General features: G+C 48.4%; 1 protein-coding gene across 1 annotated transcript; it reads left to right on the top strand.

Annotated features, from left to right (window-relative positions):
- Positions 1 to 46: 46 nt before the first annotated feature.
- LOC310705105 (uncharacterized protein) lies at positions 47 to 10,794 on the top strand. The gene is made up of 6 exons (XM_083499547.1): positions 47 to 131; positions 1,416 to 2,038; positions 4,714 to 4,810; positions 5,099 to 5,181; positions 8,262 to 8,388; positions 8,819 to 10,794. Exons 2-6 carry the CDS (start codon positions 1,637 to 1,639, stop codon positions 10,405 to 10,407), a joined length of 2,298 nt encoding a protein of 765 aa, XP_083355673.1. The 5' UTR covers positions 47 to 131; positions 1,416 to 1,636; the 3' UTR covers positions 10,408 to 10,794.
- Positions 10,795 to 15,331: the final 4,537 nt, after the last annotated feature.

Here is a 15,331-nt window from a genome sequence, read left to right as displayed (position 1 = left end):
AGGAAGCGGACGGGGGGGGGCAGGTCCTCCAGAGCCAGGGCCCCTCCCCCCCAGTCCTTTCCTGCTAGGAAGGGGGGTGTTGCTTTGGTGTCTCTTGCGAGGGCTGCCTCGCTCTCCCCGCCTGGGATCTGGTGAGTCTCCTCTCTCTCTGGGATCTGGTGAGTCTCCTCTCTCTCTGGGATCTGGTGAGTCTCCTCTCTCTCTGGGATCTGGTGAGTCTCCTCTCTCTCTGGGATCTGGTGAGTCTCCTCTCTCTCTGGGATCTGGTGAGTCTCCTCTCTCTCTGGGATCTGGTGGGGGTCCCAGGGCTGCAGCAGGGGAGGAGGCGGGGGGGGCTGATCAGGGAGGAGAGGGTCCTGCCAGGGAGGGGCCAGGTCTGCCACGCTCTCCTTCCTGCAGATCAGAGGATCCCAAACTCAGTTGGCCTTCTGCCCCCCCCCTTCAGAAAAAATCTCCCTTCTTTAAACAAAGGAGTCCCTGGGACTTAAACTCTGTGTGACGTCCCTCAGCGTCAGTGCACAACAGAGGGAACAGGTGCAAATGGTTTTCCAAGACCAGACGTGGAGGTGGACTAGCCCCCCCCCCCCCCGAAAAAAAGAGGTGGGAGAGAGAGGCCGGGAATAAAGAGAGGGATCCCAGCCCAGAGTCTGGCTGCTGCATTGGGGACCAGTTTCCCAGTGTCTCCCAGGGCAGCTCCCCACGGAGGCCACTGCAGCAATCCCCTCGCACCCAGAGCAGGGCATCCCAGGACCACATCCTCTCTCTCCCAAAGGGATTGTTGCTGGCAAAGCAGCCGGAAATGGGCGCTGCTCCTCCCTGAGCCTCCAGGGACCTTGGCATCAATGGCTGTGTGTGTGTGTTAAGCTATCTAATTGAATAATCATAATAAATTAGCTGCCTATATTTCAAAGGAGAAATTTCAATGGTTGTGTGTGTGTTAAGCCATCTAAGAGAAGCATCATCATCATCATCAAGCTACCCATCCTTTACTCTGAGTTTCAAGGGAGATGTCTTTGGCCCCGCCCACTTGGCCCTCAGGGGGTTGACTAGAGACATACCTGGCCCTCAGAGCAAAGAAAAAGGGACCCCACCCCAGGAGTCTTTCTGGAGAGCATTGTAGAGTCAAAGTGCAAGAAAAGGAGACAGAAGCAGGGGGGAAATGTGCCCTGAAGGGGGGTGGGGGGGAGAAAGACTCCTGAGGACCCCCGGATGAGGACCCCCACTAGAGCCAAGCATCCATTTTTCAAATGACTCCCTTGTCAGTCAGTTCTGACTTCATGCATTGACTGGAAGGCAGGAGCAACCAGGCTGACTCATCTCCCAGAAATCCCTTCCGTTGCCTCCACATTCTGCATTGCTAGAGGGCTGGAGACTGACTTCTTCTCCCCTTCCTCCTCCTCTTTCTTTTCAAAAAGGTATCTCATGGTTTGGGCTCTGGTCCCGTCCAGTCCTGATTCCGGGCAAGACTCATCCATGCTTGTTCAGGGATCTGTTTCTTCTCCTGACCTACAAATTCTGTAACAGAACAATGTATTTGCTTTCTAGGATTTGCTAGAGCTTCTCATTCAGACGGACAGAACTTGGCAGAAGACCAAAGGGTTCCTTCCGATCTCTCAGAGGCTTTCTGAGAGCACAGATGGATGAGCGAGACTCAGCTGGCCCTAGAGCAGGAAGAGGCCATGTCATCCAAACTGGGAGCAGTGGGGGATTCTGGGAAAACTCTGGGCAGATGTTCCTGGGTGAGGAGGGCACCCTCCGCTCAGAGGTGCAGAGCCAGCAGTTGAGGCAGTTCTGCTGCCAGGAGGCCAAAGGACCCCGAGAGGTTTGCAGCCGACTCTACCACTTTTGCCACCAGTGGCTGAAGCCAGAAAGGCACACGAAAGCTGAGATGTTGGACCTGGTGATCTTGGAGCAGTTCCTGGCTGTCCTTCCCCCGGAGATGGAGAGCTGGGTGAGGGAATGCGGAGCGGAGACCAGTTCCCAGGCGGTGGCCCTGGCCGAAGGTTTCCTCCTGAGTCAGGCAGAGGAGAGGAAGCAGGTGAGAGAGACTTTCCTCTGGATACTACCTTGACCAGAGCCAGGGCCTTTTCGGATGTGGCTCCGTCCTGGTGGAACGCTCTCTCACAAGAGACCAGGGCACTGTGGGATTTGACATCTTTCCTCAGAGCATGCAAGACAGAGCTGTTCCGCCAGGCCTTCAGGGTTCAGGGTTCAGTCTGATTCTTTTCTTTCAGTACAAGAATAAGCATTAAAGAGGCTTCCTAGCCCGCTCACACCTCCTTTATAAGACCAGTGGTAACAGTAGTTGGCCCTAGCGAATATTAACCACTCTCATTTTTACTTGACTTGATCATGGATGGAGGACTTGACCTGGCATGTGTGACAGAGACTTGGTTGGATGAAGCAGATGGGCCTGTTCTTGCCGCTGCTTGTCCACCAGGTTTCTCTTACGCACAGCAACCCAGGTCATGTGGGCGGGGAGGGGGGGTTGCAGTGATTTTTAGGAAGTCGTTAGTTTGCACCAGGCGTCCTATTGGGAAGACCCAGCTTTCTGAGTGCATGTTCTGGAAGTTGGGCAATAGGGGCAGTACAGGATTCCTTTTGGTGTACCGACCTCCCCGCTGCACCAAGGATTCCCTGTCTGAGCTGCTTCAGGTCGTGGCAGATGTTCTCCTGGAGACACCTAGCTTGGTTGTCCTGGGGGATTTTAACATCCATGCTGACACGACCTTACAAGGGGCCGCTCGGGACTTCATGGAAAGCATGGCCTCCATGGGGCTGTCCCTGAATAAATCTGGCCCAACCCATAGCCGTGGACATGCCTTGGACCTGGTGTTTACCTCCATGGATGTTGGTGATCTGACACTAAGTAAAAGCGAAACGAAAGAAGTGCCAAGGTCAGATCACTTCCTGGTGCAACTGGACTTCTCTGCGACCCATCCCCTCTGCAGGGAGGTGGGACCGATTCGGATGGTCCGCCCCCGCCACTTAATGGATCCAAATGGTTTCCAGAGAGTGGTAGGGGATGCTTTAAACCACTTCTTAAAAAACCATCTTTATTGTGGCCACGATGGCCAACTATCGCCCAGTCTCAAATCTTCCATTCTTGGGCAAGGTGATTGAGAGAGTGGTTGCTGAACAACTCCAGGCACGCCTGGAAGAAGCGGACCATTTGGATCCCTTCCAGTCGGGATTCAGGCCTCATCACGGGACTGAAACTGCCTTGGTCGCACTGGTGGATGATCTCCGGCGGGCTAGGGACAAAGGTGAGAGCTGTTTCCTAGTTCTGCTGGATCTCTCAGCGGCGATTGATACCATCTACATGCAGCCGGTGGGAGAGATCATCAAGGGGTTTGGGCTGGGTGTCCATCAGTATGCAGATGACACCCAGCTCTACCTCTCTTTTAAATCAGAACCAGTGAAGGCGGTGAAGGTCCTGTGTGTCTGGAGGCAGATGGTTGGTGGGTGGATGGTGGCTAACAGATTGAGATTGAATCCTGACAAGACAGAAGTACTGTTTTTGGGGGGACAGGAGGCAGGCAGGTGTGGAGGATTCCCTGGTCCTGAATGAGTTAGCTGTGCCCCTGAAGGACCAGGTGCACAACCTGGGAGTCATTTTGGACTCACAGCTGTCCATGGAGGCACAGGTTAAATCCGTGTCCAGGGCAGATGTGTACCAGCTCCATCTGGTACGCAGGCTGAGACCCTATCTGCCTGCGGAATGCCTCGCCAGAGTGGTGCATGCTCTGGTTATCTCCCGCTTGGACTACTGCAATGTGCTCTAGGTGGGGCTACCTTTGAAGGTGACCCGGAAACTACAACTAATCCAGAATGCAGCAGCCAGACTGGTGACTGGGAGCAGCCGCCGAGACCACATAACAGCGGTCTTGAAAGACCTACATTGGCTCCCTGTACGTTTCCAAGCACAATTCAAAGTGTTGGTGCTGACCTTTAAAGCCCTAAACGGCCTCTGTCCAGTATATCTGAACGAGTGTCTCCACCCCCATCGTTCTACCCGGACGCTGAGGTCCAGCTCCGAAGGCCTTCTGGCGGTTCCCTCACTGCGAGAGGCCAAGTTACAGGGAACCAGGCAGAGGGCCTTCTTGGTAGTGGCGCCCTCCCTGTGGAATGCCCTCCCACCAAAGAACAACTACCAGACTTTTAGAAGACATCTGAAGGCAGCCCTGTTTAGGGAAGTTTTTAATGTTTGATGTATCACAGTATTTTAATATTCTTTTGGAAACAGCCCAGAGTGGCTGGGGAAATCCAGCCAGATGTGTGGGGTATAAATAATAAATAATTATTATTATTATTATTATTATTATTATTATTATTATTATTATTATTATACCAGTGGACTGCCGTCTGTCCAGATTTTAATTTGTTTTGAACTAATTTTAAGAAGTATTTTAATTAATCGATTGCCTGTTCTTATGTTCTTTGTATACTGTGTTAGATTTATGATGTTAGCCGCCAAAAGATTGGCTCTGGCTAGGGAGGGTGGGGTAGAAATAAAAAAATATTATTATTATTATTAGGGGCTCCAAAGAGGATGGAGAACATCCCATAATGCTCTGCTGATGGCCCATCCTTTTTCTGGGAAGGCATCCATGGAATGAGATCTCACACCATTAAAGTTTTTTTACTTTTCCATTATCTTTCTGCTATTTCTTGTCATTCATTCTCTGTTTTGAATCCTTGTTGCTCTTTCAGGAAAAGGATTGTTTTGAGGAAATGGACATGGATTCCTGTGAGGCAGATTCCTGTGAGGCAGAGAGGCCTCCGTTGGACACCAGAGAGAGGCCACCGGGTAAGGAAGAAGGCGGTTTTTCTCCATTTGGTCTCATTCTGTTGGTTTCCCATATAACCTCTGGGTTCTTTTCATCAAGTTTTTTTGGGGGGCGGGGAGTTGGGAGGAAGGGTCCAGAGGAGGAGAGATGTATTTCTGCATGACTAACATATGAAATGGGCACAAATGTCCAAATGCTCTCAGCAGGTAAGGCTTTCTGAAAGGCTGATCTGTAGATAGAGATGCCCTGTTTCACCTGTGAGAGACATGGGCACGCCTGGCATCCTGCTTACCTGTTTTCTCTTTCAGGAGACAGAATGATGCCAGCAAGACCTCCTGATCCGCCTTTTCATGGGGGCAGAAGGGAAGCAGCGGCTGTGGAACCAGATCAGGTCAGGGGAAGCTGCCTTGTGGGGACAGAGGCTGAGGGATGGAGCAATGTCATGGACTGGTTGGGCACAGAGGAATGGTGGGAGGAAGAAGCCGGGGAACCAGGAAGGGAAAATGTCTCAGCCCAAGGAGTAGAGGTGGAGGAAGGATGAGCAGTGAAAGGGAGAAGAGGGAGAAGTCTGGGAAGAGGAGGCGTCAGAAGCTGAAGGGGTAACAGGGCTTAGTGAGCTGGGAGACTCTGAGGCAGAATGCAGTGCAGAATCGGAGGCAGAAGAGGAAGGAGGCGAGTGGGAGGAGGAAGGTCGAGAGGCTGAGGTGAGTCAGGAGAAGGAGGAGCCACCGGGGGCTCCCTCTCCTTCTGCCATAAGCCACACTCCCTGCTTGTCTCTCTGAGCCAGGAGTTGTCTGACAATGGAGTAGCAAAGGCAGGCTGCACACTGGCGCACTGTTGGATCACTTGCCAGAAACCCCAGAGAGGAGGGGGCTTGGAAGGCTGTGGGGAGCTAGGGGCCTTCTCTTTTGGCAGCTGATTTCATGGAGGAAGACCCTGTCATGGAATTCTACTCAGTATTGATCCAGGCAGAACTCCAATGTATAGTTACCAGAGTGAAAATGTAAAGATGTTGCAGGATCCCCCAAAATAGACCAAAGGCAATTGTATTTCACCCAGCAGAGCTTTACTGCTACTGAAGACAAATGAGCTTAATGGTCCCAAATCCAAAACATTCAGGATTGGCCCTGTCCATAAGAAATCCAGTTGCAGCAAACTTAACTGAAATTTCCCACAACTTATAATAAGTTTAAACTTCAACACTCAGCATACTATGTACAGAACACCAGAAAGGAGAGAGAGGGAGGGAGGGGGGAGAGGGAGAGAGAGAGAGAGAGAAAGAAAGAGAAACCCAGGCTCCTTCTGGCCTCTTCTTATAGTCAGCATGACCTTGACAGAAGACATAACAGAACCACTTTAACCCAGCTGTACTCAGGCTGTGAGGCCTGGGTCCTTGTTCCAAAGGCCAAGCTCAGAAAGGGTGGCCCTAGGTCCCAAAAGATGATTTTCTGTGGGTATGAGCCAGGGACCAAGGGGTGGAGATTTGCCGATTCAACAGGCAATCAGTCCAGGATTCTGCTCAGCAGCAGTGCTGAGTTCTATGAGTAGAATGGATGGACACACATACATGGGAACCCTGATGTTCTTTCAGAGAGTCTACAAGACTCTGCTGATGAGGAAGAGGTAGAGGTTGAACCTGCTGCTGAGGCACAGAGTCCTGACCCAGAGCAGGTAGAGGGAAGAACTTCTCCTAAAGCTGTGAAGCTTGAACAGAGAAGTGCTCCTTCCTCACCCACAGGTTAAGCTGACAAGTCTAAACGGCGCAGTAAGTCAGAGGGGGAGCTCTCTGAGGCAAAGGACGTTCTAGCTGGTCCTAGTGGGTCTGAGGGGGTACCTGAAACTGGGTTGAGATGTTCAGCTCGCACAACGAAAGGTAAACCTCCTGACAGGTTTGCAGTCACAAGTGTGTGGGTTGGCATGGCACAGTGTGAACCCGAGAGTTTTGAGGGTGTTCAGAAACTGCCTCAGGAAGAAGCCAGGAAATGGCATGAGGCAATGCAGAAGGAGATGAGCTCAATGGAGTCTCTAGGCGTGTTCTCCCTCACAACATTGCCAGTGGGGAAACAGGCTGTGAGCAGCCGCTGGGTTTACCGTCTTAAACCCACAGCAACAGGGGAACCACAGTACAAGGCTAGACTAGTAGCCAGAGGGTTCACGCAGCAAAAGGGGCTGCATTATACTGAGGTATATGCTCCTACTTCCAGAAGTGAAACTCTGCAATGCTCTTAGCCATTGCTGCACAAAGAGGTTTTCAGGTGTATCACTTTGATGTGGATGTGGCCTATTTGAACTCAGAGCTCCAGGAGGATCTGTACATGCTTCCTCCTCCAGCGTTTGAGGGCAATGAGCCAAATACTGTATGGAAGTTTCACAAGTCCATTTATGGTTTAAAGGCTTAGAGAAGCTAGGTTTCAAGAAGAGTCTGAATGAAGCCTTAGAGAAGCTAGGTTTCAAGAAGAGTCTTGCTGACAGCTGCCTGTACCTTAAAGGGTCAGGAGAGTCACAGGAAATGGTGTTGATCTTTGTTGATGACATCATTCACATCTCAGGGGCAAACAAACAGGTGCAGAAGTTTGCCAAAGAGCTTGGAAAACGGTTTCAGCTCAAGAACCTGGGTGCAGTAAGGATCTACTTAGGTGTTCAGATAGACAGGACTGAAGATGGAAGCTTCTTGCTCAGTCAGAAAGGCAAGATTGAGCAGTTGCTTGAGAAGTTCAGAATGTCTGATTGTGCAGGGGTTAGGGCACCCATTGAGACAAGCTACGTGAAAGACAGTCGGCTAGCAGAATGCGTTGAGTGCGAGAACGCTGAGCTCTTCCAGTCAGCTCTGGGTAGTCTGTTGTATCTGTCCCAATGAAGCAGGCCGGACATTGTCCTTGCTACCAATCTGCTCAGTAGGGAAGCATCAAAGCCCAGTGTAAATGCCTTGCATGGTATCAAGCGGGTGCTGCGTTACCTGCAGGATACCAAGGACTTCAATCTCAAGCTGTCAGCTGCAGGTGAGACGGCGCTTACTTAATGGGCAGATAGCGACGGGGTGAATCTGGATGACAGGAAGTCCGTATCTGGGATGGTACTAAACCTTGGGGAATCTCTAGTTGGGTGGAAGTCCTGGAAGCAAAGTCTCATTGCGCTGTCCTCTACTGAGGCGGAGTTCATTGCACTGTCGGAATTGTGCAGGGAACTGGAGTTCTATAGATGCCTGGTGCAAGAGATCTATGGGGATTGCTGCCTGCCCATCACTGTTTGGGAAGACAATCAACCCTGTCTGAAGTTGGCAGAATCTGGGCAGTTGAAGGCGAGAACCAAGCATCTAGACATACGTTTCCAGAATGCGTGTCAAAGTGTCAATCCTATTGAAAGCAATCTTATTGAAACAACACAGCAATTAAGAGGAAGGAAAGAACAGAGCATTGTGTAGCAGATCATATTTCTGATGTCTTGGAAGAGTACATTTCCTTTTTCTTTTAGGGTCCAGTGTGCTTTGAAGATGTTGCTGTTTGTTTCATGGACGAGGAGTGGGCATTGCTGGATCCTGACCAGAGAGCTTTGCATAAGGACGTCATGGAGGAGAATCGTGGAATCGTGGCCTCTCTTGGTAAGGCTCCCTGTGGAATCGTCCTATCTGCCTGGAAATTCAAAAAATACCTCTATGTAACAAGCCTCATACATTTCCACAGAGCTCAACAGCGCCCAATACAACACCTAGGAACCTAACACTCCCACAATAAACCTTGAACAGACAATTCCAGTTTTTTCTGTGAACCATCTTCCTCCAGTTCTGCCTTTTTATACCACGGTTGTGTGTCTGAACTGCCCAGGCCCAGACACCATGGACCAGAGCACGCCAGGCACCCCTGTCTTCCACTGCCTCCCGCAGCTTCGTCACAATTTTACCACTACAGTATATCAAAAAAAGCAACATTCAACAACCCAACAGAATCTAATAAGAAATATATTGGTTAATGACAAATCAGTTCTTCATTATTTGTTCCTGAGGCTCTAATCCCTTTTTGTCTCCATTGCAGATTGTAATGAATTGGAAATTGAGAACAAAGGTGAACATGACAAAATCCCCAAGGAGGAGAAGCCATGCAAAAATTTGGAGTGTGGAGACAGCTGCACTCAGAGCTCCAATCTCACTAAGCATCAGAGAATTCATACAGGAGACAAACCCTATCAGTGCATGGAATGTGGGAAGAGCTTTAGTTGGAGCTCCCATCTCACTAAGCATCAGAGAATTCATACAGGGGAGAAACCCTATCAGTGTGGGGAATGTGGAAAGAGCTTCAGTATGAGCTGCCATCTCACTTCTCATCAAAGAATTCATACAGGGGAGAAACCCTATCAGTGTGGGGAATGTGGAAAGAGCTTCAATAAGAACTCCAATCTCACTTCCCATCAGAGAATTCATACAGGGGAGAAACCCTATCAGTGTGGGGAATGTGGAAAGAAATTCATTACAAGCTCCAGTCTCACTTCCCATCAGAGAATTCATACAGGAGAGAAACCCTATCAGTGTGGGGAATGTGAAAAGAGCTTCAGTCACAGCTCTGCTGTCACTAAGCATCAGAAACTTCATACAGGGGAGAAACCCTATCAGTGCATGGAATGTGGGAAGAGCTTCATTCAGAGCTCCCATCTCACTTACCATAAGAGAAGTCATACAGGGGAGAAACCCTATCAGTGTGGGGAATGTGGAAAGAGCTTCAGTCAGAGCTCCTCTCTCTCTTCCCATCAAAGAATTCATACAGGGGAGAAACCCTATCAGTGTGGGGAATGTGAAAAGAGCTTCAGTCACAGCTCTGCTGTCACTAAGCATCAGAAACTTCATACAGGGGAGAAACCCTATCCGTGCATGGAATGTGGGAAGAGCTTCACTGATAGCTCCTCTCTCACTTCCCATCAAAGAATTCATACAGGTGAGAAACCCTATCAGTGTGTGGAATGTGGAAAGAGCTTCCGTCACAGTTCTGATGTCACTAAGCATCAGAGAAGTCATACAGGGGAGAAACCCTATCAGTGTGTGGAATGTGGGAAGAGCTTTAGTTGTAGCGCCCATCTCACTAAGCATCAGAGAATTCATACAGGGGAGAAACCCTATCAGTGTGGGGAATGTGAAAAGAAATTCATTACAAGCTCCAGTCTCACTTCCCATCAGAGAATTCATACAGCAGAGAAACCCTATCAGTGTGGGGAATGTGAAAAGAGCTTCAGTCTCAGCTCTGCTGTCACTAAGCATCAGAAACTTCATACAGGGGAGAAACCCTATCAGTGCATGGAATGTGGGAAGAGCTTCAGTCAGAGCTCCAACCTCAATTCCCATCAGAGAATTCATACAGGAGAGAAACCCTATCAGTGTGGGGAATGTGGGAAGAGCTTCAGGACGAGCTCCCATCTCACTAAGCATCAGAGAATTCATACAGGGGAGAAACCCTATCAGTGCGTGGAATGTGGAAAGAGCTTCAATCAGAGCTCCAACCTCAATTCCCATCAGAGAATTCACACAGGAGAGAAACCCTATCAGTGTGGGGAATGTGGGAAGAGCTTCAGTCACAGCTCTGCTGTCACTAAGCATCAGAGAATTCATACAGGGGATAAACCCTTCATTTTATAGCTTTAGGAGCCTTGTTAATACGCACCTTTTTAACCAGGCCCTTGGCTGATTAACATCTAAGGCCCTTTTAACATGTGGTGGGGAGATGAGTTACTGATGTGTATTTTGTGTTTTTATGTTGTGTTTTTATGTTGTAACCGTCCTGAGACATGTGGGAACAGGAGTCAACACTTAGAGGCTGAGGGGTTTTTGCCCCCAATGATATATTTTAGGGGGCCACCCCCCCAGTTGATAGGCATTGCCATTCCAATGGCCTGCATGCGTCATGTGTTTGATTGTGCAAAGCAGGCCTTACCTGGCCCCCCACCAATATTTTATTCAAGTTGGTACCACTGGGTTGGGTGGTAGACAAATTAAATAAATACATAAATCACCTTCCTTTGCAAATGTTTCAGCCTGTCAATATCCTTATTTTTTATCATTTTTAATATTTATGTGCCTTTCATCTGAAGATTTCACAACATAAACATACAAAAACATAAACATACAAAAACAAGAAAAGCCAGAGAAATCTCTCCCACCCTTTTCTGGATGGAGTTAAAAACTTTGTTGATCAGGGAACAGCTGTGGAAATAATGCATCTTGATTTCAGTAAGGCTTTTGACGTAGTCCCCCATAATTTTTTGCGAATAAGCTTCTAAAATGTGGGCTGAATGCCGAGGTGGCTATCACCGATGGAGGCCAAGGTTCTTAAAAAAAGACCCAATATGGAGGCCTATTGGCCGAAATATTGGGAATTAATTGAAAGAACTGGAGATAACTGGAAGCTACAGAGCCAGGATAAACTAAAAAGTAAGGTGCGAGATTGGTTACATTATGCTCAAATTCAAGAGGTCTTTAAAATGGATAAAAAAGTTGGTTTCCAGGTGGAAAAATCGAAACTGGAGACGGAATTACTAGAACCAAAAACTAAGGTACTTTCGAGAATGTATAACTTGCTGCTTAAATGGAATACACAGGACGAGACAGTTAAATCTGCTATGATAAAATGGGCACAGGATGTAGGACATAACATTATGTCTGAGGACTGGGAAAGGTTGTGGAACACCGGTATGAAGTTTACGGCATGTAGTGCCTTGAAAGAGAACATTATGAAGATGGTATACCGGTGGTACATGACCCCAGTCAAGCTAGCTAAGATATACCATCTGTCTGATAATAAATGTTGGAAATGCAAGGAGGCAGAAGGGACATTCTTTCACCTCTGGTGGACCTGCCCGAAAGTGAAGGCCTTCTGGGAAATGATATATAATGAATTGAAAAAGGTATTTAAATATACCTTCCCCAAGAAACCGGAGGCCTTCCTTCTGGGCATGGTGGACCGGAAGGTGTTAAAGAAGGACAGAACTTTGTTTATGTATGCAACCACAGCAGCAAGAATTCTTATAGCAAAGTATTGGAAGACACAAGATTTACCCACACTGGAGGACTGGCAGACGCAGTTGATGGACTACATGGAGTTGGCAGAAATGACTGGCAGAATCCGAGATCTGAGTGAAGAAACAATTGAGGAGGACTGGAAAAAATTTAAGGACTATTTGCAAAAATATTATAAGTTGTTTGAATGTTAAGATGGTGCGCGATTAAGAAACGTTATGCTTCTGCAACTTGATTAGGTAAATGACAAAGTAAGTTATGACAAAAAAAGGAGACAAATTGGAAACAAATATATTATGTTTATTTTAAAGGTATCAAATTGAATTACAAGTTTTTGAAATTGGTAACATAATAAATTGAAAGGTACAGTAAGTGATGAAATAAGATGATAAATTGCTGATATTATTAGTTTAAAGAACGCAATGTTGGGAGGAAGTGAGGAGGTCCAGTGGAAAGTAACTTACAGAAGGATGATCTGAAACATAATTAACTTTTTCTTCTTTTTTATTTTTCTTTATTTCTAAAAACTGTTTCTTGTTTTTTGTTTTGTAACTGAACCTGTGAACCTATGAAAAGAAACGCAATAAATTTTTTTATAAAAAAATAAAAAATAAAATGTGGGCTGAATGAGGAAACTCTTAGGTGGATTTGAGTAACCGAACCCAAACAGTCCTCCTCCATGGTTCCTCCTCCTCCTGGGGGAAAGTGACCAGAGGGGTGCTGCAGGGTTCTGTCCTGGGCCCGTTGTTGTTCAACCTCTTTATGAACGACTTGGATGAAGGAACTGAAGGGGTGCTCATCCCATTTGCAGACGACACCAAACGGGGAGCGGAGGCCAATGTGGCAGAAGGCAGAATGAAGCAACCAGAAATCACCTCAACCCGATGGACTGGTGACCCCCTCCTCCTTTTCCTCTCCCCCCAAGCCATCAATACGGCTAACATGATCAATATTTCCCCCCCCCCCAGCCTTACACCTCCACAGAGATCCCCACCCAACACCAGTCCAGGCGCATCTTTGGTAAATGAGCACACCCAGTCTCAAGTTCTTTAGAGATAAAGTAGGTATACATTTCAGTAATACCTGGGTATATATGTATTTTGTTTTTCTAGCTTGATCAAAATAATTTATTACTTCTTAACAGGTAGATGGTTAAGAGCTTAGGCGGCTTCAGTGGCCGCCCCTGGCCCCCACCCCTTGCACCCCCCAGGTAAAGACGGCCCTGGCCCTCTCCAAGGGTCCATCCAGCTCTGGGCTGCTGCTGCTGCTGCTGCTACTCACTTGCAATCATAATTAAAGCTTGCTGCGTGTCCTCCCCAGCGTGGGAAGAGCACACCCACTCTTTCCTGCCCCCCCCCCGGTAGGGGAAAGAGATGGTCAGAAACGTCTATTTACATTGCTTTATTTCTGACTCTTCAGCATAACAGAAATCATGTCTGCTCTCTTCAAGCATCGGCAAACAAGTGACAAAGACTTCCTGTACAAGAGCAAGGGGAAGAGCTCATATTACACTCTGAGCTTATTCCGGCGCATTGCCCTGTGAACTGACTGTCCCTCTGTTTCCCATGGACAGTCCCAACATTCCCATCATGTTTTGTTTTCAAGCTAGCAGTTTGCAGCTGCATTGCATCCATATCACAACATTAAGGACTTTTTTAGATCCTGTTTGTTTGTAGCATGATGAGAGGGCCGTGATGTCTTGTTCTATCTTGCTAACTTTTAAGGAGGTTTGTTTTTTAAGGGATGCTTTCTCCTTTATACAAGCTCCTCTGGTGACCGCTTTCATTGCATCCCATAGGAGCGGGGTTGTTTGTGCCTACATTGTTTTCCTTGAAGTAGTTTGGGAGAGTTTCTGTGAGACTCTCTCTGTTTATTCGTGGTTAGGATGGGACTGAAGGACCATGATGGGGTGGCTTGTGTCCCCCCTCCTATTTTGAGGGTAACTTCTACTGGGGCATGATCTGTGATTTTAATGTTACCTACGTTGATTGATTCTACTGAGGGGATCCGACCTTGTGCGAGCAGAATGCTGGCCAGGTGGACACTGTGCCATGGCGCCCAGACAAGAATGTGTGGCTGGTGTCTCCTGGGTTTTCTTCACCCCAAATAATAATAATAATAATAATTTATTATTTATACCCCGCTCATCTGGCTGGGCCTCCCCAGCCACTCTGGGCGGCTTCCATAGAAACTAAAAATACAGTAAAATATCACACGTTAAAAATGATCCAGCAGAACTAGGAAACAGCTCTCACCTTTGTCCCTAGCCCGCCGGAGATCATCAACCAGTGCGACCAAGGCAGTTTCAGTCCCATGATGAGGCCTGAATCCCGACTGGAAGGGATCCAAATGGTCTGCTTCTTCCAGGCGTGCCTGGAGTTGTTCAGCAACCGCTCGCTCAATCACCTTGCCCAGGAATGGAAGATTTGAGACTGGGCGATAGTTGGCCATCGTGGCCGCAATGAAGATGGTTTTTAAAGAAGCAGTTTAATAACCGCCTCTTTCAGCGGGTCTGGGAAGGCTCCCTCATGGAGGGAAGCATTCACCACCCCACAAAGCCCATCGCCCAGTCCTTCCCGGCTAGCTTTTATAAGCCAGGATGGGCAAGGATCCAGGAGACACGTGGTTGGTTTCACTCGTCCAAGCAGCCTGTCCACATCCTCAGGGGTAACAGATTGGAACTGATCCCACACAACTTGACTAGACAGGACTCTAGCACTCTCCCGCCCCGGTCCTGCTCCCACAGTGGAGTCTACCTCCTTCTGAATCTGAGCGATTTTATCTGCAAAAAACTTTGCAAAATCATTGCAGGAGAACATGTGGCCCGTACTGGGCCCCGATGTTGCAGGTGGTTCCGCTAAATTGTGAACCACCTGAAAAAGTCTCATGCTGCTGTTTTCTGCAGATGCAATAGAGGCGGTGAAGAAATTCTTCGCCGTCGCTATCGCCACTTGGTAGGCTCAACGTTGAGCTCTAACCTGTGTCTGGTCAGATTCGGAATGAGTTATCCGCCACCGGCGCTCTAGCCGTCTCAACGATTGTTTCATCACCCTCAGCTCTGGGGAAAACCACGGGGCTGTCTGGGCTCCATGCAATCGGAGAGGGCGCTTCGGAGCCAAACAGTCAATAGCCCTGGTTAACTCCACATTCCAGCAGGCCACCAGGGAATCAGCTGAAAGGCCATCAACATGGGATAAAGCATCCCCTACCACTCTCTGGAAACCCTTTGGATCCATTAAGTGGCGGGGGCGGACCATCCGAATTGGTCCCACCTCCCTGCAGAGGGGATGGGTCGCAGAGAAGTCCAGTTGCACCAGGAAGTGGTCTGACCATGGCACTTCTTTCGTTTCGCTTTTGTTTAGTGTCAGATCACCAACATCCATAGAGGTAAACACCAGGTCCAAGGCATGTCCATGACTATGAGTTGGGCCAAACTTATTCAGGGACAGCCCCATGGAGGCCATGCTTTTTTAGCAAATTGTAAGAGTCCCTAATTGTTGGGGTTTCCTTCGGAGGAAGGTTGCCCATGGGGTTGTAGGGGGGGTGT

This window comes from Podarcis liolepis, assembly GCF_965112155.1.
Source record: "Podarcis liolepis genome assembly, chromosome: 4".
NCBI classification, from domain to species: domain Eukaryota; kingdom Metazoa; phylum Chordata; class Lepidosauria; order Squamata; family Lacertidae; genus Podarcis; species Podarcis liolepis.
Note: the sequence above shows the minus strand (reverse complement) of the source record. Positions and strands in the feature narration are given on the sequence as shown.